Here is a 25,047-nt window from a genome sequence, read left to right on the forward strand (position 1 = left end):
GTAGCGCTCTGAATAAGATCCATACGGTTGTATTTTAGTCCTTAAAGGGACAGTTCACCCAAAAAAGAAAATTCTGTCTCAACCTAAACTTGTTCCAAACCTCCATGAATTTCATCTGCTGAACAGAAGATATTTTGAAGAATATCGGTAATTAAACAGTTGATGGACCCTATTGATTTCCATAGTATGTATTCTATAGTCCATATTCCAAATTGTACATCATGCCCGTCACCTACATGAATACTTTAAAGTTGGATTTATGGCTGTAACTCATTCTCCTCAAATGCTATTGAAGTTAGAAATGTGTATACCAATGCTGTATGTTACTTTAGACATGGTCCCTAAATTTGTGAATATCGAATGTCCAAAGTCCAATGTCAAGCCAACTTTATGCCAGTATTTCACTGGGAAATGCTTAGTGTCAAACTCTGCACATTACATTCATATTCTAAGTCCATCTGTTTGCCGATAGCCTATAGTATTGCCTACATCACAAATAAGGTGCAAGTTTGGACTTTTATATCTCTTTATTAGTCCATTGCCGTCATTGTTTTTGCCTGTCACAATTTCCTGTCAAATATTATTGGTTGTATTTTTTAACAATAATGGACTGACAACCATATTCTGCTGCTGTGTGAACTTGGCCAGTGTGAACATAGCCATAGAATGCGGTTGTCACTCCCGTAAATAACTGAAATATGTGTGATGGGGCTTTCACACAGGAAGCGGTATGTGCTATGCTCGCCGCTGGGTTCAGCGCAGCCCTTCAGATACAAAGCGATTTGCGCTACGCTGGCCAGAGCAAAGTAGGTGGAATTTTCCAAACTTGTAGCGGGAGTTCAATACGTCTTTCGGTCAGCAGCAAAGAATATGTCCCGTGCTAATGAGCGATAGCAATAGCCCTGCTTGTAAGAAGAAGAAAGAGATCTTGACAGTGTCTGTCATGTCTCCATGGCACAGCTTTTCTCCCGATGTCTCTATACGACCAGCAAACTTCCGTCCTTCGGATGAGACGTTAAACCAAGGTCCTGACTCTCTGTGGTCGTTAAAAATCCCAGGATGTCCTTCGAAAAGAGAAGGGGTTTAACCCCGACATCCTGGCCATATTTGCCCATTGGCCTATGTCTATCATGGCCTCCTAATCATCCCCATATACTGGTTGGCTTCATCACTCTGTCTCCTCTCCACCAATAAGCTGGTGTGTGGTGGGCGTTCTGGCGCAATATGGCTGCCGTCGCATCATCCAGGTGGATGCTGCACATTGGTGGTGGTTGAGGAGATTCCCCCTACTATATGTAAAGCGCTTTGAGTACCCAGAAAAGCGCTATATAAATGTAATATTAATTATTATTATTAATAACTTGTATTGTATAGCTCTGGAAATTCCAACACAGTAAATAGCTGTTCATCCATTTTGCTTTCCTATTGTTTGGATGCCTCGTTGCTATTGGTCGTGTGCGTCATCGTCACAGAGCGCAGCGGCAAAAGTTGAACTATTTTGAACTTTGACCACAGCGTGCGCGCAAGCTGCACTCCACTGCGTGTGCGCTGTAGTCGACGCAGCAACAAACCGTCCTCGTGCGGCGCAAGCCATTGAAATAAATGGGTGTCGTAGCGCATACCACATCCTGTGTGAAAGGGCCTTGAATGTAACCGTATTAAGGACTGATAACCCTTATATGGACTGATAATCGTATTCTACTGCTAAGTGAATGTGGACACATTTAAAACACTTTTTTAAATTCCATAATGGAAAAGCTTCCATACTCTCTAGGGGTTAGGCCTACAACATGAGGGCAAATAAAGGATGATTGAATTTACATTTCTAGTTGATAGATTCTTTTAAATTAACTTTTATGTGAGTATTTGTGCATTATTATATAGAGAGAATTATGTAATACCATGAAAGGATCACCATCACTGAAGTCCAGTGAAATGATGAGGTCGATGTCTCTCTCTTTTCTCAGCACTGAGAAGTAGGGTGAGTTCAGCAACAGTCCAGCGTCCTCATAGTCTCTTGTCTCACTTTTCAGAAGATCATGGGGCACTCTTTCATCTGACAGTATTAGAATGAGAGATCACAGAGTGAAATGAGTCTGTTTATTATTCGCACTGAATTGCCAGTTAACAAACGGGTCTGTTCTCACCTTCCATGTTGTAGAGGAAGTTATAGTTCCTGCCCCAGATCCAGGACCCAGTTAGCCCCAGAAGCCATTCTAGAATTTCAATAGTAGGGGTGCTCAGCAGTCATTGAGAAAATGGTTTTAAAAAATAATTATAATTTAATATATTGTTTGTAGTGTTGTCAGAAATATCGATATTTCGATATGTATTGATACTGAAATATCTCAAATGATTCCAATACTCCTTTCTACGGTGGCTGAGAGAGCTCAACACGCTGCAAATGAAGAAAACACATGCAAATAGAAAAAACACCAGCAAATAAATTTCTTCATTTGCAGCGCGTTGAGCTCTCTCGGCCACCGTACCTTTCTGCAGAATCGATACACAGATACCAGCTCTCCTCTCCAACAGCGAGTTGACACATACCCGCCTCCTCTTATTCAGTCACTCTGGTTAAATAGTGTTGGTGTGACTGGGTCTGAATTTCGATGCATAATTCTACTGATTCCTGCAGATTTACTTGCATCCAAAGTGCACACATAATAAAGCCACCTCTGACATAGGCCTACAGTTCATGAGTGCCAAAATGAGCTCTTTTTCACGGCTTATTAATAGTCACATACACTCAAAAATAATGTCACAATGCCATCTTGGTGAGTATTAACGCAAACACAGTCGTGAACAGTTCAGGAAGGATGTGTAACAGTATTTTGGATTTGTGAGTGTGTCAGATCTTATAGGGAAACAGCAGCCTAATAAATGTGCCACTCTCTATGTTGTTATTCATGTTGACTTTTTATAATGAAGATTATTCAGTTTAAATTTGATTACTTTGTTTCTTTATTCAGTTTCTTACCTGAATACTACTGTCAGATGTACCTAAAAAAACAAAGCAATTATTTATTTGTTCTTGTTTTTTTTTGTTTTTTTTACTGTTTAAAATCAAGCTTCCTTGTGCTGTGTGTGAGCTATTGCAACAAAACTACCCCACTGTAAAAATTCTGGGACTTTAAAATTTTTGATTTCAATGGATGGACAAAAAAAAATAATATTAAAAAATAGAGAGTCTCGACCTGACTGCAGTTCGTCGTCGTAACCGACTTGAGTGGGCAAATGCTCTCTTCACGGATGAATCCCGGTTTTCACTGTACAGTTCAGATAGCAGACAGCGTGTATGGCATTGTGTCGGTGAGCAGTTTGCTGATGTCAACGTTGTGGACCGAGTGGCCCATGGTGGCGGTGGGGTTATGGTATGGGCAGGTGTATGTTATGGATGACAAACACAGGTGCATTTTATTGATGTACACAATTCCTGGAAGCTGAAAACATCCCAGTTCTTGCATGGCCAGCATACTCACCGCACATGTCACCCATTGAACATGATGCTCTGGATCAGCGTATATGACAGGCATGTCCTGATTTTGCTGAGTTAGATGCGTTCCTAGGTCAACATATTTTGTTGATCCTGGAACAACATTCCAGTCTGAAAATTTAGTCTTAGCCCTATTCCTACCCCTAAACCTAACCCTACCCATAAGTTATCACAAAAATCAGTAGAAGCACCAATCAATGTAAAAGCACCAATTCATGATTTTAAGCCTAAACTTGACATAATCTGTAAACTTGTCCCTCAAATCTGATTGGTTGATTTGAATGTTGTTCCAGGATCAACAAAAATGTTGACCCAGGAACATGTTGAACTCAGCAAAATCAGGTTATGCATACGACAGCGTGTTCTAGTTCCTGCCAATATCCAGCAACTTCGCACAGCCATTGAAGAGGAGTGGACCAACATTCCATAAGCCACAATCAACAACCTGATCAACTCTATGTGAAGGAGATGTGTTGCACAGCGTGAGGCAAATGGTGGTCAGACCAGATACTGACTGGTTTTCTGACATGTCAGCTCAGGCACACCAAAATTTGTATATTCGATCAGAAGTGAACAGGCTGCACTGCACAAAAGGCAGACATAAAAAAAGCACATAAGAATGCATGTATGTATACATAGCTTCAACAACTAAGACCGGTAACAAACTGTGTCCAGAAGCAATAAGCAAACAGGCCTTTAACATAAGTGAGATTATTCACTCACTGAAAGCACTTGAAACACCACAGACAGCACATCCAACTTCTTTTGAGTAGATTCATACTGTCTTCATAAGTTAAGTACTGTTTTAAAGTTTCTTTCAGTCAGACAGGAGAGTTTGTTTACCAACTGTTGCTTTACTAGTTTCGGCTACTTCCTGTAGCCTTTGTCAGAAGTGTCATGTAATGTTGCTGTGACATGTCTTGTAGGCTGCTTATGTTGTTTTGCCAGACAGTAGGGAGAGCTTGCGCCCCCTACTGTCTGATGCCTTCTCCAGGACCACATCCCAGGTGTGGGATAAGGTGTAGGCTCCCTCGTCCCGGTTCATAGTCCTTGGTGCACATTTCCTAATCTCAATGGCCTCCCTGATCCAGCGGTGATACTTGTTACTTTCAGCACGGATGACCCTGGCATTATCCCAGTCCATGATGTGATTTTCCCTCTTGCAGTGTATGTTTTGTTGCATGATAGAACCACATACAAAACTCAGACAGTTACTAGTAAAAACCATAGACTGTAAAAAAATATGGACGTAGCGTCCGTGACGTCACCCATAGAGTTCTGAACAGCAGTTTTGAAGCGTAAATGAGGCCGCGGCCATCTTAGCTGCGCGTCACCGCACGTCACTCCCGGATAACTGAAAATGGGCAAAGAGGCGGGGAGGTGGTTTGAGCTGATATGACTGGTTGCTGAAACCACGCCCGCCTCGCTCGACGTGACCATGTTAGCAGGCAAAGGATCTATCTTAGATACGATCTAAAATATTAATGAAGATAAGTTTTATCATCAGAACGTTCTAAAGGTTTACTGTCAATCTACGGTGTTTTTTAACATATAGATCCTCCAACACCGTAGTGTTGGGTGTGCAAATAACAACATGGAAAATCAAATGGGACTTCATACCTTTATAATGAAATAGAGATCGCGAGATGAATCCAATCTGTGGCACTTGGGTAAAATATGAGTGTCCATTGCAAAACAAAAAAACATTTCACATTTCTTCTGAATGATCTGCTCTCTGTCATCGTTCTTCAAGAAGGGATGCAATCTGAACAGCCTTTATGTTGTAAAACTGTATACGATCGTATCTAACAAACAAATGAGCCCGTGTCCAAAGTATATTTTTTTCAAAATAGTGCAGCAGTTTTAGTTATAATATCCAAGCAGTGCTGTCGGATTTTGATATCCTCCCGCCATTGTCATTGTAGTAAATCTCACAACCAAAACTTTCAGCCAATGCCACGATCCAACAACGTGTGTTCTGTGTCTCTTCCCCATGCATGCACATCTACACAGACACACATCAGTCTCGAATATTATGCAGCAAGCCATATTTTATAATTGTATAAAATAATCAAGAAAAAAAGCACAAAAACGGCTGAGATGCCAAATTCAGCGGCAGCTGAGGTAACATGACGGCTCACAGACAGCAGCGCAATCTACCTGTCACTCAAGTGACCACGCCCTTAATTATGCAGAACTTTAAGGCTTAATATAATTTAAACGGATAAGTTATAAAAAAATTTACCCCCCTCAGAGTTGTCATGAAGGGCAAAAATAGCAGTATAGACCAAAACCACAATTTGAACCAATTTGTAAACATGTTTTTTTCTGCTATAAACTTGGCCAATTTAACATGGGACTCTATGAGATTCTGCTCTCTTTTGGAGCCTGTCCCTAGCGGCCAGTCGATGAATCGCAGTTTAAGTTACTTCCGTATTGGCTTCACGAGAGAAAGGGGGAGGTTGCCGCTTGGTAAAAACCCAAGGACAGAAATGTGACGTCATATATGAAATACCATGTCTATCATGCATATCTACACCTTATCCCACACCTGGGATGTGGTCCTGGAGAAGGCATCAGACAGTAGGGGGCGCAAGCTCTCCCTACTGTCTGGCAAAACAACATAAGCAGCCTACAAGACACGTCACAGCAACATCACATGATGCTTCTGACGAAGGCTACAGGAAGTAGCCGAAACTAGTAAAGCAGGTAAACAAACTCTCCTGTCTGACTAAAAGAAACTTTAAAACAGCACATCCAACTTGTAAAACCTGGCGAAAGGGATCTGTGAAGATTAGCCAGAAGCAAAGCATATATCCTGAATAGACCTCTAGACCAGCACCACAAAGAGGCGACAGCCCTTGTCAAGTGAGCTCTGATGTTAAGGGGACATTCCTGTCCCTGGCCCGCATAAGCCAAAGCGATAGCATCCACAATCCAGTGAGAGAGCCTCTGCTTAGAGACTGCACGCACCTTAGTACAGCCCCCTTAGCACACAAAGAGCTGGTCTAACTGACGAAAGGTGGGCGAGTGGTCCACATACATCCGAAAAGCCCTAACGAGGTAAACAGTGATCCGAGCATCAGTATCATGTGAGGTTGTCATGATCACCAGTTGGAGTGCCCTATTTAGCCACCAGAGGGCACTTCAACTGGTGATCTCCACTCACGGACTATTGTTCACCTCACTTGGACTTCAATTCCTATAACCCACTTCCTGGACTCCCGTTCATTGCACCCAGCTGTTTTGTGTTTCATCATTAGTGTCTGTCTATTTATTCGTTTGTTTCTGCTTTTGTATTGTGGTTTCATTTACGGTCACCGGCTTCTCTGTTTGTTTTGTTTGTTTTGTATGGACTGTTTCTCTGGATTTTGACCATTGCCTGTTTGGATTACGTTTTTGGATTACCCCATTAAAGCTGCATTTGGATCTTACCTTCTTGTCTCTGTGCCATTACATGACAGAAACCACAATCATGCCTAGATCCAGCAGCAGAAGGAGCTGGCCATCTGCTGGGGCTGGGGAGGGTCAGGCCTATTTGACTACACTTCGCCAGAGGAGAATGGAGGTGAGGGCCTTCACCCAGAAGTTCTGGTCACGGGCGGAGAGGTTTAATCTCCCTGATGCGGTCCTCAAGGACATATTTAATAATTGCTTAGATGACCCTCTGCCGCAGTGGGAGATGGAGCTGGTGAAGGGGTTAAATTTCTGTAATTTCTCCAATTACCTGTATCTTCGGAAGAATGGGCAGATTCAGATACCTCCAGCACCCGCTCCAACCCATCAGTCCACTCCAGAGCCCGCTCCAGCCCATCAGTCCGCTCAAGTCTGTGAATCCTCTCCAGCCCGTGAGTCCGCTCCAGAGCCAGCTCCAGCCCGTGAGTCCGCTCCAGAGCCAGCTCCAGCCCGTGAGTCCGCTCCAAAGCCAGCTCCAGCCCGTGAGTCCGCTCCAGAGCCCGCTCCAGCCCGTGAGTCTGCTCCAGAGCCCGCTCCAGCCCGTGAGTCCGCTCCAGAGCCCGCTCCAGCCCGTGAGTCCGCTCCAGAGCCCGCTCCAGCCCGTGAGTCCGCTCCTGAGCCCGCTCCAGCCCGTGAGTCCGCTCCAGAGTCTTTTCCTGTCAGCCCTGCCATGGCCAAGAAGGCTGCCTTCACCTTCTACGTTTTGGTTGTCCTGCATGCCTGGAGGATGCATTCAGGCTCCTTTGACTCTGGACCAGTCTGCCAGCCCGAGCCTGCTGCCGTCCCAGAGCAGCCCGTTGCCGTCCCAGAGCTGCCCGCTCTCCCTGATATGGCCATGGAGGCCGTCACCAAGCAGCCCGCTCTTCCTGATATGGTCTTTGAGCTCCCTTAGTCTGCCCTGCCGCTGCCGCCCAGGCTGTCTGCCCTGCCGCTGAAGCCCACCTGGTCACTTCCTCCAGCACCGCCCTGGCACTCAGCCAGGACTCCAGATCTGCTGGAACCCGCCTGGGCATTTCCTCCAGCACCGCCCTGGCATTCAGCCAGGACCCCGACCTTCTTGGAGCCCCTGTGGTCTGTTCCTCTGGCTCCCCCCTGGCCTTCGGTCGGGGGCTCTGGACCTGGCCCGCCGTCCCTCCCCCTGGTCCTCCTCTAGTCCACCTCCCTCCTGAGAGTTTTGTTTTGTGTTTGGTCAGGTGGAGCGTCTGGTAGCCGCTCCATAGGGAGGGGGTACTGTCATGATCACCAGTTGGAGTGCCCTATTTAGCCACCAGAGGGCACTCCAACACGGACTATTGTTCACCTCACTTGGACTTCAATTCCAATAACCCACTTCCCGGACTCATTATCCCATTCGTTGCACCCAGCTGTTTTGTGTTTCATCATTAGTGTCTGTTTATTCCTGGTTTGTTTCTGCTTTTGTATTGGGGTTTCATTTACGGTCACCAGCTTCTCTGTTTGTTTTGTATGAACCTTCTTGTCTCTGTGCCATTACATGACAGAGGTTGACGGTTGTAACAATCTTGAATTGTCACATTAGGTGCCCTGGTAAATGTAGATCCACTACCTGACACTAGGGGCAGTGTGGCCCTGATTGCTGTAGTATATCAGCAACGTAGAGGTAGAAGAAGTAAGATTGGTTTGGTGCTACAGCATGGTGGATGGTGTCTGCAACCCACTCTTATGAGTCCTGACTGGGAATCTTTGGGGATTTTCTGCTCAGTCAATAAGGACTCTTTAGTCTTTATGAACAATACAAAGGTGGATTATTCACCAAAAAGGCCCCTTTACCTCAGGAATTGTTGCCTTCAACTTCCTTGTGATTTCATGAGGCGCTAGGGGAAATGTATGCTGGTATGCTTGGGCACTTGTTGGATTATACCTGACTGGTTCAACTCACATCACTTCAAGATTTTTACTCCCTGGACTTCAGCTGCAAGGACTTCAACATTGCGAACTATCCAGATAAGTTACCATGTCACTTGGGAAGGGTGTTTATTTACACATGATCCTTCCCAGTGGTTAAATGATCTGACTCCAGTGGTTACTTGCTTACGGGTGATTTCATAACCTGATATTGATGATTGAATGTGTTCATTGTTTTTCTCTTTTACAAATTATATATACTTTTGCATCTACTGGTTGCCTTACTGAGTATTTTTGATTTTCATGGATCTTTTGCTGATGGTCCCTCCCTCATATAAATCTTGTGACAGTTTAGCTTAAAATACTAGGCCAAGTGTTACAAAGTGGCGCCCGAACAGGGACCTTCAGGCGTTTATAATCTTTGGTGATCAGTGTATGCTTTGAATACGTCAGTATGGCAGGTGAGGCTGCTCTGGGAGAGGATGGATTTGGTCCTGAACCAGATTTCTCATTGGAGACATTTACTACTCGAAGAGACCCATTTGGTGAGATGATTCACACGTTCAGCAGCTTATACATTGATTCTGGTGAAGAGGAGGAAAAGATCTGTGATGATGTACAGGAAACATTTCCACCTCCACCACCGCTTGAGGTTGAAAGTGAGGATAAATCGGCTACACCCACAATGACGTCAATGACGGTAGAGAGGCTATCAGAACGACTAACTACACTCGAAGGCTGCTGGGAAGAGAGCAAACGGAGGATGATTGAGTGTGTTTCTCAAAAGATGTTGGATGCCAAGTTTCAAGCCTTGAGGGATAAAATTAACTATCGTTTTGATAGAGAGAGAGATAGAATGAAGGAACAGCTGGAACTAGCAGTAAGGGATTTGGGACAATCCATGATAGACTGTTTGAAACGGAGAGATGCACAAATTGACCAAAAATTAAAATCTATCAATGCTAGCTTATCTAACTCCAGACAGACAGTTCCTAATTGCTCTACCCCATATTCAGCTTCTCAAAACCAAACTTATAGTGTACAGAACATTCCCTCAGTATGTCCAGAAAGTCATACTTCCTTGCAGTACAATCCTCCAGTAAAACTAGAGTTTCCCAGCTTTTGTGAAACGCAGGAAGAGGATCCTGTAAACTTCATTGAGCGGTGCGAGGAGTACTTTGCAGTGCGACCTCTCAGTGATGCGGAAATTATGGCTGCGTTGACTGCTGTGCTCAAAGGCACTGCTAAGGACTGGTGGATGGTGGAACGGCAACATGTGAGGAGTTGGAAGCAGTTTCGAGAAGTCTTCTTACAGTCCTTCTTAAGTGAAGACTATGAAGAAGTAGCAATTAGAAGATTGCAAGAAAGGAAACAAAAGGGGAAGGAATGTATTCGAGACTTTGCTTACCAGTACCGAGCGCTGTGTATGAAATGGAAAAGTGAGATGAGTGAAAGAGACATTGTCCATGCTATATTAAGAAACTGTAACCCTCGGCTAGCTAGTCTGTTAAGAGGGACAGTGAAGGATGTTGGTGAACTGGTAAGAATTGGCACGCAAATTGAAAGAGATTTTGAAGAGTCAAAGAGGTATTGGAGTCAAGTTAATACAGCTGATCAGAAAAAGAAAGTTCAGTCAACTCACTGTCTCCAAGTAGGACCTTCTCGTACCAATACCAGTATGTTACAACCTTTTCCTAACTTGGCTCTAACTGAAATCAAGACTGTCAACATCCCCATTATTCTCCAAGACCGGTACTGTTCAGCGATGATAGACACGGGTAGTACACTCTCCCTCATTCAAAAGTCAACTTGGGAACAGATCAGCAAGAATGAGCCATATCAGCCATGCGGTGGTCAGGCATTCCTTCTCGCCAATGGACAGCAGCAGACTGCAATTGGAAGGGTGACTTGGAAATGTGAGGTCCAGGGACGTAAGATGGAGCTAACGTTATACATAATGAATGATACAGATTTGACCGTGCCAATCATCCTAGGGATGGACTTCCTGATGGATTCTGGATTGACTTTGGACTTCCAGAGATCAAAGTACATCATACCTGCCAGTGAAGGAAGAACTGAAGAAGCGTTTCCTTTCTCTCCACATGGACCCCAAGCAACAGTAAATTTTTATATAGCCTTACCCATCCCTCTTACATCCAGTGAAACCCATCTATCCATCCGAAAACTGGTTCAACAGGCTAATACTAGTGGTCAGTTCAAAACCGAATTGGAGAAGTTAATGTTGCAATGGCCTGCAATATGCACACATGAAATAGGGCATTCCAACCTGGTAAAACACCAAATTCTCACAATTGATGAAGTTCCTGTCAGGAAACGCCCATATAAAGTGTCTGTAGACAAGCAGCAGTTCATTGAATCTGAAATAAATGATCTGCTGACTAAGAAGATTGTCAGGCCATCAACTTCTCCGTGGGCAGCACCTGTTGTAGTAGTGCCAAAGAAGGATGGTAGTTCAAGACTGTGTGTGGACTATCGTGGTTTGAACGCAAAAACCTACCTCGATGCCTACCCTATGCCCCAAATTCAAGATATTCTTGAATCTTTGCATGGTGCCGCAATATTTAGTACACTTGACCTGAAAAGTGGATACTGGCAAGTGGAAATGGCACCTGACAGCATCCAGAAAACTGCCTTCGTCACTTCATCTGGGCTATATGAATTTTGTCGTCTTCCGTTTGGGCTCAAAAATGCTGCTGCAACGTTCCAGAGACTGATGGAACAGGCTCTAAGAGAACTCAAAGGCAAGTGCTGTTTCATCTACATTGATGACGTTGTAGTGTTCTCCAAGAATGAGGAAGATCATCTCTGCCACCTACAGCAAGTTTTTCATTGTCTCCATAAAGCCGGTCTAACCCTCAACCTGAGTAAGTGTAACTTTATGCAGCAGACTCTCACCTTCTTAGGTCACATTGTGTCAAGCAGTGGGATAAAAACAGATCCAGCAAAAGTGGAGGCAGTCACTTCTTTCCCAACCCCTCAGTCACTCAAGGATGTACAGCGCTTTCTGGGGCTTGCTGGTTGGTATCACCGCTATATTGCACATTTCTCTGAGAAAGCTGCCCCACTTCATGCACTGAAACAAAAAAAATCTACTTGGGTGTGGTCAGAACAATGCCAACATGCATTCAACACTATAAAACAGGATTTAACCCAAGCACCCGTGTTGAAACCCCCTGATTTCAGTAAACCTTTCACAGTACAAACGGATGCTAGTGAGGTTGGGTTAGGTGCGGTACTCACTCAGGAGATGGCAGGTGAAGAAAAGGTCATTGCCTATGCTTCACGCTTACTACGAGGAGCAGAGAAAGCCTACTCTGTCTCTGAAAAAGAGTGTTTGGCTGTAATTTGGGCTGTGGAAAAGTGGAGGCCATATTTGGAGGGGCGTTCATTTACAGTTATTACAGACCATGCAGCACTGACATGGGTGTTCCAACACCCAAAGCCGTCATCACGTCTCACCCGTTGGACATTAAGGTTACAAGGGTTTCACTTTACAATAAAATATCGTAAAGGCCAATGCAATGTGGTGCCTGACATCTTGTCCAGAGTTCATAACCATACTCAGGAAATGATTGCAGTAATAAAACCCACCGACGTGTTACCAAATAACATGGAAGTGGATCTAGCACAAATTGCCAATGATCAACAAAGAGACCCAGAGTTACAAGAATTGATTCAAGAGACACAGTGCAAGGATGTTGCTGATCCTAACCGCATCCATTACGTGATGCAGAATGGTTTTCTCTTTCGTAGCCTACCAAAAGGACAAGGACAAAAACTCCAACTGATGATTCCATCCAGTCAACGTGAAGCTCTGTTACATTATGCACATGACAGTCCCCTTAGTGGACACCTGGGGAGATTGAAAACTCTTCTAAAACTACTCGACATAGCATATTGGCCGAACGTGAGAAATGATGTGTGGAAGTATTGCAAGGAATGTACCATCTGTCAAAAATACAAACCTGCAATAACCAAGTTGTCTGGTCATCTCCAATCAACGCCTGTCGTCGAACCTGGGCATATGTTAGGGGTGGACTTAATGGGACCTTTCCCTAAGAGCAGTAAACAAAATGAATACCTCCTTGTGGTTGTTGACTATTGCTCTAAATGGGTAGAAATGTTTCCATTACGGAAAGCCAAGACACCGCAAATAGCTCGGATTCTTGTGGAGGAGATTTTCACCAGGTGGGGCACGCCTACGTATTTGGTGTCGGATAGAGGAGTACAATTTACATCTCAACTACTCAGTGCAGTCTGCAAACAATGGGGGGTTATCCAGAGATTGACAACTGCTTATCACCCCCAAACCAACCTTACAGAAAGGGTTAACCGCAATCTCAAAACAATGATTGCCTCTTATGTCGGTGACCAACATCGACTATGGGACAAGTGGCTTGCAGAATTTCGTTTTGCCCTCAATACAGCATGGCACGAGAGCACTGGGTTTACACCTGCAGAGGTTGCATTGGGGCGAAAATTGAAGGGACCCATAGAAAGAGCCATCCACAAACCACCTGATCCAGACAATCCTACTTACTCCCTTATCGACAGACAACAGCAGCTCCGCAACGTGGTGAAGGCAAATGTTGAAAGAGCCCAAGATAAACAGAGGAGATACTACAATCAACGGCATAAATCAGTTCAGTTTCAGGTGGGAGATGTGGTGTGGGTCCGAACCCATCCTCTTTCCAGAGCTAACGAAGGGTATATGGCTAAGTTGGCAGCAAAATGGAAAGGCCCGGCAAGAGTAGTAAAAGTACTTGGACCTGTTAATTGTTCTTTGAGGTACATTGATGATCCTAATGTTGTAGAAACTGTACATGTTCAAAATATGAAGCCATGTTATGGTTTTAGTCAACCTTCTTCTGAGGGGGAGGGTATGTAACAATCTTGAATTGTCACATTAGGTGCCCTGGTAAATGTAGATCCACTACCTGACACTAGGGGCAGTGTGGCCCTGATTGCTGTAGTATATCAGCAACGTAGAGGTAGAAGAAGTAAGATTGGTTTGGTGCTACAGCATGGTGGATGGTGTCTGCAACCCACTCTTATGAGTCCTGACTGGGAATCTTTGGGGATTTTCTGCTCAGTCAATAAGGACTCTTTAGTCTTTATGAACAATACAAAGGTGGATTATTCACCAAAAAGGCCCCTTTACCTCAGGAATTGTTGCCTTCAACTTCCTTGTGATTTCATGAGGCGCTAGGGGAAATGTATGCTGGTATGCTTGGGCACTTTTTGGATTATACCTGACTGGTTCAACTCACATCACTTCAAGATTTTTACTCCCTGGACTTCAGCTGCAAGGACTTCAACATTGCGAACTATCCAGATAAGTTACCATGTCACTTGGGAAGGGTGTTTATTTACACATGATCCTTCCCAGTGGTTAAATGATCTGACTCCAGTGGTTACTTGCTTACGGGTGATTTCATAACCTGATATTGATGATTGAATGCGTTCATTGTTTTTCTCTTTTACAAATTATATATACTTTTGCATCTACTGGTTGCCTTACTGAGTATTTTTGATTTTCATGGATCTTTTGCTGATGGTCCCTCCCTCATATAAATCTTGTGACAGTTTAGCTTAAAATACTAGGCCAAGTGTTACACGGTTCAGCAGATAAAGAAGGTAGGGAAACTCATGCTTTAAAGTGTGTAGAGAGAGACTTAAGCACAGAACCCCTTATCTCCAATGTGCTTAGCGGAAGCAAGGGCAAGAAGCTGAGCAGTTTTGAGAGAAAGCTCTTTTATGCCAGTAGATGCCAAGGGCTCGAACATGGGTTGAGAGAGCCTTCAGTGCCGGAACCGAAGGTGGCTGCAGAGGATCTAACCTTCTCGCTCCCCTGAGAAATATGACCACCACAGCATGCCTTCTGATCAATTGCCCGTCGACCGGGGAAAGAAATGAGGCAACGGCGGCCACATACACCTGCTATCCAACCTGTGCTGCAGGAAATGTAAAACATCTGACACAGGACATCTCACCGGTTGATATTTGTATCACACCATTTCACAAACACTCCCCATTTTAGAGCATAAAGATGCCCCGAGGAAGGCGCATGACACTCTGTGAGTGTGTCCAGCACTTAGGAAGGAAGGGCGCCTAGTTCCCCTAAGGCTCCTAAAGCAGCCACACATGAAGGCTTCACAACTCCAGGCTGGGGTGCCATATTGCGCCATTCCCTTGAGACAGCAGGTCCCATCTGAAGGTAATTCGCCAAGGGGGAGCCCTCAGCATCTTTCTCAGGTTGTCCTGCATCCTCAATAAACAAGCTACAATTAGTACAAAATGCAGCTGCTAGAGTTCTTACTAGGTCAAGAAAATATGATCATATAACACCAATTTTATCTCTACACTGGTTACCTATTAAGTTCCGTATCAACTATAAAGTATTGCTACTGACCTATAAGGCTCTAAATGGTTTAGCTCCCGTGTACTTAACCAATCTTCTATCGCCCTATAAAATCCTTCATGCTCTTTAAGATCACAAAACTCTGGAATTCTGGTTGTACCTTGTCCACTAAAGGAGGGAGAGCGTTTTCACATTTGGCTCCTAAACTCTGGAATAGCCTTCCTGATAATGTTAGGGGCTCAGACTTGCTCACCCAGTTTAAATCTAGATTAAAGACACATCTCTTTAGCCAAGCATTCACATAATGCATCTCATATCAGATCAATTGCACTTGACTATCTTTGCTTAAAGGAACACTCCACTTTAACCGCCCTAGAGTTAAACAGTTGAGTTTTACCATTTTTGAATCCATTCAGCTGATCTCCGGGTCTGGCGGTACCACTTTTAGCATAGCTTAGCATAGTTCATTGAATCTGATGAGACCAATAGCATCTTGCTCAAAAATGACCAAAGAGTTTCAATATTTTACCTATTTAAAACTTGACTCTTCTGTAGTTACATTGTGTACTAATTCCAGCGTAATAATCAAGGAACTTTGCTGTCGTACCATGGGTGCAGCAGGCACAATGATATTACGCAGCACCTCTCACAAATGTCTCCACGGTTGCAAGGCACGCTCCCTGTGCAAACAGGGGGTCACAGCCGCTACGTAATATCAGTGCGAAAAATCACTTGAAATGGGTATCACAACAGAAGGGGCCTTGTCTTGAGCCGGGCACACATTTAACGACCAGCTAAAACATTCTAAGACTGTGCTCAACATACAGCGAATGTTTCCTGCGACTGAAGCAGATTTAAATACTTACACATGGAATTTGAACACCGACTGTAATCGCAGACTGAACGCAACTGGCTCTGACTGGACGTATTTGAGCGCGATCAGTCATAAGTATCAATTTACATTCATAATCGGCCTTACAATCGTTAAGTGTGTGCACGGCTTTATAGATTGCATTCGAAAAAGACCCTCGCCATTACGCCACACACACACACCAGGGTTGGAAATCATTTGAGGCTTGGGGCAAAAATGCCACCAAAATGAATAAAAATGTGAAAGTGAGAGCTGGCCTCCAAATTGCAAAGACCGCCTCTGGTGAAAAGGTTCATCTTTGGCTTCGGGCTGTAAAACTCGTTTTGGTTCTGATCACAATGAGAAGTTTTATGAAAGCTTAGAGTAAAGTACATCTCAGTTGCTTATAATATGAACATGATTTGTTGGTTAAAGTCGTTTACAAAATCAAAAGTGAAGTAGAGTATAGTTTGCATCATATTAGAGTCAGTTCAACCTATCAAATTGCTTGAAGATTTAACTAGGGTCAAAACCTTTGAATGAATTCAGATTTGTAGCTACTGCATCCAGATAGTCCAGAATATAATTGGCTCCAAAGCGTTCTGTAAAAGAAGGGAACATTATTAAGTGCTTCTTATCAGACAAAATCCAATTCTAGTTTGTGTTTTTGTTTTAATATTTTTGTTGCTGTTGTTGTCCAAAACTGAAATAATGTTACCTTATTAGCATGTCTTATTGCTTTTATCTGTCTTTTGTTTAAGCTAATGATATCAGTTGCACCTTTAAAACGTTCCCAGATGAATTTGTCATTCTCCTCTTCATCAGCTATAGCGCTGCCACACAGAGCTGCAGAAAACACATTTAAGTGTTTAAAATAATTGGAAAAAAAAAAAACAGCCAATAATTTTTTTTAAATTATATAAATAATAATTATATATAAATTGTAATATAATGTGAGTAAAGTGGAGATGGGTGGGACGTCTCATAACATTTTGCCACACCTTTTTTTGACCCCACTATTTTTATGATACAGGTCAAGAAAGGGATGGGTCTGAAAAGGAATTATATTTTTTTTGAACAGGACATTCATTTTATGCATGTCTTATAATGAGAAGCAGTTGTCACAGTGTGGTTGCAGCAGGGATGAGGCAGAATCGGACTTCCAAAAAAAGACGGTGTTATTAAACAAAGGATAGCGAAACAGCAACCAAACACATAAAGCAAATAAAGCAGACAATAGAATGGACAAGGAGTGCAGGGAAGTGAGTCCAATATAAAGGGTGTGCTAACGATGATGAACAGGTGCAGGGAATGCTGTAGTTATTTATTTATTTTATTTATTTATTTGGAACCCCATTAGCTTCCACGAATGGTCGCTAATCTTCCTGGGGTCCATTTTACAAAATCAAAACATATTATATACAATCACATCACACTTTTTACAATATGTTAGCAAAAGAATAAATACAATTCAATTTGAGTCATTACACTTAATTTCCATTACAGATCATACATTTTTTCACCATCTTTTTAAAATAATATCTGTTGCTTATTTGTCTTATACACATTGACAGTTGATTCCAAGCTACCGAGGATCTAAATAGTACAGTTCTCCTCATACAATTTGACTGTGCAAAAGGAACAACTAAATCACCAGAGCTGACCTGCCGAGTAATATGTTGGTGGCAATACCCACTGTACACCAATTTATCCACAAAAAATCTGGGATTGTTTTTATAGATGGCATTATGCATGTAGCACAGAAGACTTATCTTTAATTTATCCTGTACCTTCAGCCATACTAATATAGTGTGCATCTCATTCACACTGGTCCTGTACGAACAGCCAAGAGCTACCCTGGCAGCTCTATTCTGTGCAAGTTGAAGTTTTTTCAAGTGCTCCTGTGTAGCACTGGACCAAATAACTGAGCAGTACTCCAGGTGTGACAAGACCAGAGACTGGACAACTGTTCTCATGACTGAGGGTGGACAAAACGGCACACACTTCCTAGACAAAGCAATGCCTCTGCCCATCCTGGAAACAATATGATTTATTTGATCAGTCCATGAGAGCTGATTATCCAGCTTGACACCCAAGAGTTTAGTTTTAGTAACCTGCTCAACCGAAGTTGTATCAATAGTCAAATTTAGGTTACAAGGTTTATTTAACAAATGTTTAGTACCAAAAACGATACATTTGGTTTTGAAAATATTTAGAACTAATTTGTTCAAATTAACCCAGTTGATAATCAAATTTAATTGGTTTTGAAGGTTCAGACTTAGATTGGTGATTGAAGGAGATGCACAAAATAAAGTTGCATCATCTGCATACAGTACAACTTCTGCATTTCTAACAACATGGGGCAAATCATTCACAAAAATTGAAAATAAAAGTGGACCCAAACAACTGCCCTGTGGAATACCGCATGATATACATTTACTGTCAGAAAAACTACCATTAAAAAATACTTGCTGAGTTCTGCCATTAAGATAACTCCTTATCAGTGAAACAGACAATTGTGAGAACCCATAATACTTGAGCTTTGACAACAGAATATCATGGTCAATTACATCAAATGCAGCTGTAAAATCTAAAAGTACTGCACCAACAAGTCTTTTGTCCTCCATATATGTAAGCCACTGATCGACCATATGCACTAATGCGGTGTTAGTTGAATGGCCTGGTCTATAGGCATGCTGTGAACTAGTAAGCAAATCATTTAATTTAAAGTACTCTAGCATTTGATTAAAAAGTAACCTTTCAAATATTTTGCTTAATACAGGAAGAATATGAATTGGTCTACAATTAGAAGGAGAAAACCCTGCCTTATCCTCTTTAAGTAAAGGTACAATTTTAGACTGTTTCCATAGCTTAGGAAACACTCCGCTGAGTACTGATCTATTAAAGATATGACATATTGGTTTGCACAAAATATTTGCAACAATTTTAAAAATTTTGCCATCAAGATGATCAGTACCAGACGTTTTCTCATCAGATAAAGAGAGAAGCAACTTCTTAACATTGTCCTCACTAAAAGTATAAAATGACAAGGAGCAAGTTTTCCCTCTCATAATAGATCTAACATTGTCACAAGGAGATTCAATATCTAGCATTGTCATACAAGATCTTAATTGTTCTACTTTGCATATAAAAAAATTATTCAAATGATTGGCAATATCATATGGTTTACTAATAATGTCACCATCATTAGTCTCCATGTACATATTCAAATTATTTGGCTTTTTACACATCAATTCCTGTAATACTTTCCACAATTGTTTGCTATCATTCATAGAATTGGAGATTTTTTGTCCATAATATGCTTTCTTTTTTATGTTATTTAATTTTGTAACTTTGTTTCTCAACTTGCGATAATGTGCTCTATCTACATCACATTTTGATTTGAAGGCCAGATCTTTGACATTGTCCCTTTGCCTCATGAGGGACATTAGCTCTTCATCTAACCATGGAGCGCTGTTGATTTTTATAGATCTTTTCCGGAGAGGTGCATGTTTGTCAACTATTTTACTAAAAGTGTCCATAAAAATGTTAAGAGAAGCATTTACATCCTCCTCCTGAAGAGCTGCAGACCAATTTGAGTTATTGACCTCATCAACAAACAAACTGGGATTAAAGTTTTTATACAATCTACGATACATGATCCTTCCACCAGATTTAGGAATTTTCATCCTTCTTGAAATTGCTATCAGGTTATGATCACTGCATCCTACCCCCACAGAAACTGCTTGTGAACATAAATCAGAAACATTAGTAAAAATATGATCTATACATGTTGATTTAGACGTATTGTCCATAGCAATTCTTGTGGGTTGTGTCACCATCTGTTTGAGATTGCATGCATTAGCCATTGTAATCAACTTTTTATGCATTGAGCACTTTTTTGAAAACCAATCAATATTAAAATCCCCAAGCAGAAAGATCTCCTTATTTTGATCTGAAACCATGTCCATATTTTCACATATTTTTTGTACATACTCTACATTTGAGTTGGGAGGTCTATAACAGCAACCAACCAGAAATGGCTTATTGAATGGAAGATTAATCTGTAACCATATTATTTCAATATCTCTGCACATTAAATCTGATTTAATTGTAGCAACAATATTCTCCTTTATATAAAATGCAACTCCCCCACCATTTCGATTTCTATCTCTTCTATATAATTTGTACTCATCAACAGTTAGCTGTGAGTTCTCAAAACTGTCATCTAGATGTGTTTCAGATAAGGCTATGTAATTTGAACCCTTAAAATGTTCAGCAAGACTAATTGCTTTTTTTTGCAAGATGTAATATGGGTGTGAGGAAAAACACAGTTTTTGTGTGTGTCCCTTTAAATGCAAATGAGCTGTTGCTCCAGAAGTGGGCGGAGCTTTAACAGCTCAACAACAACAAAGCTGGAGAATCTCACGCAGCCAAAATGAGGATTGTCAGTAACGGTGTTCAGCCTTACATTGTTCAAACCGGAGTCGACTGATGGAGAGACTCAGGAAGAAGTTACAACTTTTAGAATGAAACTGGACGTTTCTGAATGGTTAGTGGATACATTTATGTAGTTGCTGTGGAGTTGATTCAACTCATCCACTAGCATGTGCCGTCATGTTCATCTTTTGTGCTTGGGGCAGGGGTTTATGTAAATTTTAGGGTTAGTGATGTCACTAACCCAGGAAGAAACTTGTTGTAGTCCCTACCAGCCATTTGTTGTAGTCCTTAAACAGAGAATTCTTTAAAATAAAATATCTCTCTTTGCATTGAACTTTGAGTGTCGTAACTTTGCAGACGTTGTTTATGCTCAAACAGCAACATTACACACTAACTAAAGTTTAAAAAATTAAATCATAATTAACAACCCCTTTAAGAATAAGAATCAAATATTAATAAACTCTCCTGTACACACAGAGTTTGTTACCTTGCAGGTACAGCATGTCAATTTCAGGATGATCATTCTTCTTACAGCCATTTTCAAAATGACTGCCAAAGCTGGAGGTTTCCACAAAAGCTCCAATTAGAGAATAACCTGCTTCATATGGAGTGAACTCAAACCAGGGGTCTGCAGACAGAAACACGTTCATATAACAGCCGACACAAGCATTGGCATAAGCAATTTAAATCTCTCAGACAAACACAGACCTCCTCCTCTGCTCTGTTTGCATTCCTTGTCGATCGCTGTGTAGATGGGAAACGGGTCTTTACTGTGGTGGTTCCACTGCTCTGTGAGTTTGTGCTCGTTTATCTGAAGAAAACATTTTTTGCAGGATCATGTTATTGTAAGACAACTGTAAGACATTCAGTTTCTTCAATTATTGGCAACTTCAAGTGATAAAACCTACACATAAACCCTAACATTCTCTGCGCAGTTTTCTTTATAGAGAGCCAGTATGGCAATCTGAGGAACCCAAAATGGAGCCTCAAGTATAATTTCATTTTACAGTGAGAGATTTTATATTTTTCCACTTTTCCACTCCATGGTACGGCTCGGTAAGGCATACTTTTTGATGCTTTCCACTGCATGTAACAGCTTGGTACAGCACGTAAGGCTCGCTTAAATAGTATCACCTTGGTTGAGGTTCCAAGAGTGCTGTACTGATACTAAATGTGATGTGTAAACACTGCAGATCACTGATTGGTCAGAGAGAATTGTCACTACCAGTGTCATTGGATTTGAAACATGAGAGACCAAACCTGCTAAATTTAATAGTCAGTAACAGCCACCGCAGTATCATTTGTTTACACAACTTTTTTTTAAAATGACTTGCTTTAAAGGTGCCCTAGAATGCTTTTTCACAAGATGTAATATAAAGATGTGTTCACGCATCCTCGTAATTCCTGTAGTTACGAGATTCTAGCTTGTAAAAAGCGTTCACGTCCTTGTAGAGCTCGTAATTACAGCTTGTAAGCTGGGAGTTTTCTGAAAGCTCCCACATGTACCACACGGCTGCTGTACCACCTGACCGCTGTAGATTCATTAGGCGTTGATAGCGGTGCCATAGAAACGCATAATTCCCAGTCAAAGGACGTGAACAGCTCTGAATACAACGTCACGTGTTGTCATCTCAAGATTTCGGTAAATACGAGGTGGCTTGAACGCGGCATAAGTCTAAGGTGTCCACTGAATGTGTCTGTAAAATTTCAGCTCAAAATACCCCATAGATTTTTCTTTTATTAATTTTTGTAACTGCCTATTTTGGGGCATCATTAAATATGCGCCGATTCAGGCTGCTTCCTCTCAATAGGTTGTTGGTTAAAAGTGAACATGCATGACATTGTTCACACTATCAATGTTATCGTTGTGGCTGTGATTTGAAACAGTTTATTTACAGGATGAAAATTATTATAAATCTCAGATTTTGGTCTCAGACTTTGGACCCTTATAGCAGAGGTTGATTTTCAATAGTTTGTTATCAGATCAATGTTACAGCAGTGTTACAGTGTTGTTTCCTTTGAGCTTCAAGGGCAAGGCCCATTATCTTTCTTTCTTTCTTTCTTTCTTTCTTTTTTAACGCCATACCAGCTTCAAAGGCTATATTCATGGCGAGAATAAAGTATAATTAAATCAAAGGAAGATTAAAAAAGATGTTTCAAATTTATTTCCTCTAAAAATCTTAAAACCATGCTTGGGCTCACTTGATTAAAAACCTTTTCAAAACTATCAACAGAGTAAAAACGGTTTCTCACAGGGGAAAATGTAATACAGTCTAAAAGAATATGTTTAATGGACAATGGATTTTGACAAGATGAACATTTTAGATGGTTTTCTCCTGAGAGTAAAAATTGGTGTGTCATTTTTGAAGCAAGGCCCATTATCAACAATTTATTAAAAATAATTAACATTAACCCATTTACTCAATATGACCACCCTAAATTAAGGGTGTTCATAAGGCTGTGTAATAAATTGTTACAGACCTCTTTTACATATGCTGTGATGACCATCGCTGCCCAGAGGTAAGTCCAACTAGGAAAGTCTTCTTTCCTATTGTAATATTTCATCATTTTGTCAAATGCTTCTTTCCAGCTGACTTTAGAACTGCTGAGTCTCTGGATGATCTTGTCTTTCACAGTCTGTAGTTTGGTGGACCAGTCTGATTCCTGATATAAGGAGGCCATACACCTTCAGAGGAACAACATATGCTCTCATTTTTGAAATTCACTTTGTGTAATGACATGAGTATGACATAGGTATTACAAGGAGAGGGTGATGAGGACATTACCCCTTGACCACTTTTTTCAATTTTTTCAATTTTTTCAATTTTTTTTGAGAAAGTAAAAGTGTGCACAGTTTCCTGTGATGGGTAAATTTAGGGGTAGGGGTAGTGTAGGATAATAGAAAATTCGGTTTGTACAGTATAAAAACCATTACGCCTATGGAATGCCCCCACAGTTCACAAAAAACAAATGTGTGTGAGAGAGAGTGTGTGTAACCAGTTCTACTCGAAATGCTCCGAGCGGGATTCGAACTGTGATCTCTGGCATGGGAGGCTAAAGACCGCAGCCTTTAGCATCAGTCACTAGAGCGCCTCTTGAAATCAGGCGCCTCATTTATAAAATCTGTACACACAGATTTGATCTTAGAGTGTGCATACGTTAAAACCCACATCAACAACAACAAAAAAAAAAAAAAACAGTCTTTGATGTGGAAAAGTATGGAAGCTTATTTGTAGAAATATTCAATTTAAAATGTAATATTCAAAATGGAAATGCATTTCTGTATTTAAATTTAAATTTTTCATACCATATGTGCAACAACTGGAGCAAAATGATAATTCATATTCAATAATATAATATACATTTGCTATTTCATACTCTAGTTTTAACATATAATTTAAACATATTTTAACGCTTTATAAATTGCAAAATTAAAATGAAAATATATTACAGAAATGGGTTACACTTTACAATACAGGTGCACTAATATGTATTAATTCATGCTTAACTAATGCACAGATAATCATGTGTTAATGTATGACTCATGAAGAACTAAACCATTAATTAATGATTACTGCATCAGCAACTAATAAAGAGTCTATATGATTAATAGATTAAGAAATATATGAATTTTTATTAATTAAATGTGCCATAATGTATTAATTCCTTAACATATTTTATTAACTAATACTGTAAGTTAATGTGTTAATTACACAATGGTTTGAAGCCATGTACTTCACCTTCCAGTTGTCTGCTTTAATTAATCATTATCTAATGATTTGAAAATGTATCATGTTATGACTTTACTTGTTGAGGCACATAACTAATTATTAAGTAATATGTCATTAATAGGTTTTGACAGTTGCACATGCAGTGAGTGTAATGACAGAGAATGTGTTTGAAGAATGGGTAAGTTGGGCTGCACACGAATATCATCAGCACACCAGAATCTGAACTACAGATAGATGCTGCACTGTGTTTAAACTGGATGCGACCATTATTGAGTCATGCCACAACAGATGTCTACACTGGACATGACAGACCCTTACAAGTCCATTTGTCTTTCATAACAGAAGTGACGTTTTGTTGTGTTGTGTTGCGTCGTGCCACATCCAGTGTAGCATCACTATCACTGAGTATAATGGGTTCTATTCCCTTTGTCCGGTCTTGACACAGTGTTACGAAATAGCAGTGGCCGGCCGTATGTTCTCAGTGTTCTGCCTTTGAATCCTTGACCTCAAGCGTAACCTGACACATTCCTGTGCCATGAACAACAAGGTTCTGGATGTGACAGTTTATCTGGTACAGTGGAATCACGGTTGTAGTTAGCTGGAAATTGAAATCCATGGCTTAGTGTAGATGTCAAAACCATAATGACATATTATTTGACAATTAGTTAATAGTCATGTGCCTCAAAAAGTAAAGTCATAACATGATGATACATTTACAAATCATTAGTTAATGATTAATTAAAGCAGACAGCTGGAAGTCGAAGTACATGGCTTCAAACCATTGTGGTAATTAACAAATTAACTTACACTATTAATAAAATATGTTATT

The 25,047-nt window shown here is 41.2% G+C and overlaps 1 protein-coding gene across 1 annotated transcript in view; it reads right to left on the reverse strand.

Moving 5' to 3' along the window:
- The window catches only part of LOC137034085 (cytosolic phospholipase A2 gamma-like), a 51,957-nt gene that overhangs the window by 6,539 nt on the left and 20,371 nt on the right, over positions 1-25,047 (reverse strand). Inside the window, exons 5-14 of the mRNA XM_067406690.1 lie at positions 22,969-23,173; positions 21,196-21,298; positions 20,975-21,115; positions 16,828-16,893; positions 16,581-16,649; positions 15,358-15,461; positions 7,895-8,208; positions 4,472-4,710; positions 2,148-2,216; positions 1,902-2,056 (exon numbers count right to left, since the gene is read on the reverse strand). Of these exons, the coding sequence (XP_067262791.1) occupies positions 1,902-2,056; positions 2,148-2,216; positions 4,472-4,710; positions 7,895-8,208; positions 15,358-15,461; positions 16,581-16,649; positions 16,828-16,893; positions 20,975-21,115; positions 21,196-21,298; positions 22,969-23,173 (1,465 nt within the window). The remainder of the gene's footprint in view (positions 1-1,901; positions 2,057-2,147; positions 2,217-4,471; positions 4,711-7,894; positions 8,209-15,357; positions 15,462-16,580; positions 16,650-16,827; positions 16,894-20,974; positions 21,116-21,195; positions 21,299-22,968; positions 23,174-25,047) is intronic.

Source organism: Chanodichthys erythropterus, chromosome 13 (assembly GCF_024489055.1).
Source record: "Chanodichthys erythropterus isolate Z2021 chromosome 13, ASM2448905v1, whole genome shotgun sequence".
NCBI lineage: Eukaryota > Metazoa > Chordata > Actinopteri > Cypriniformes > Xenocyprididae > Chanodichthys > Chanodichthys erythropterus.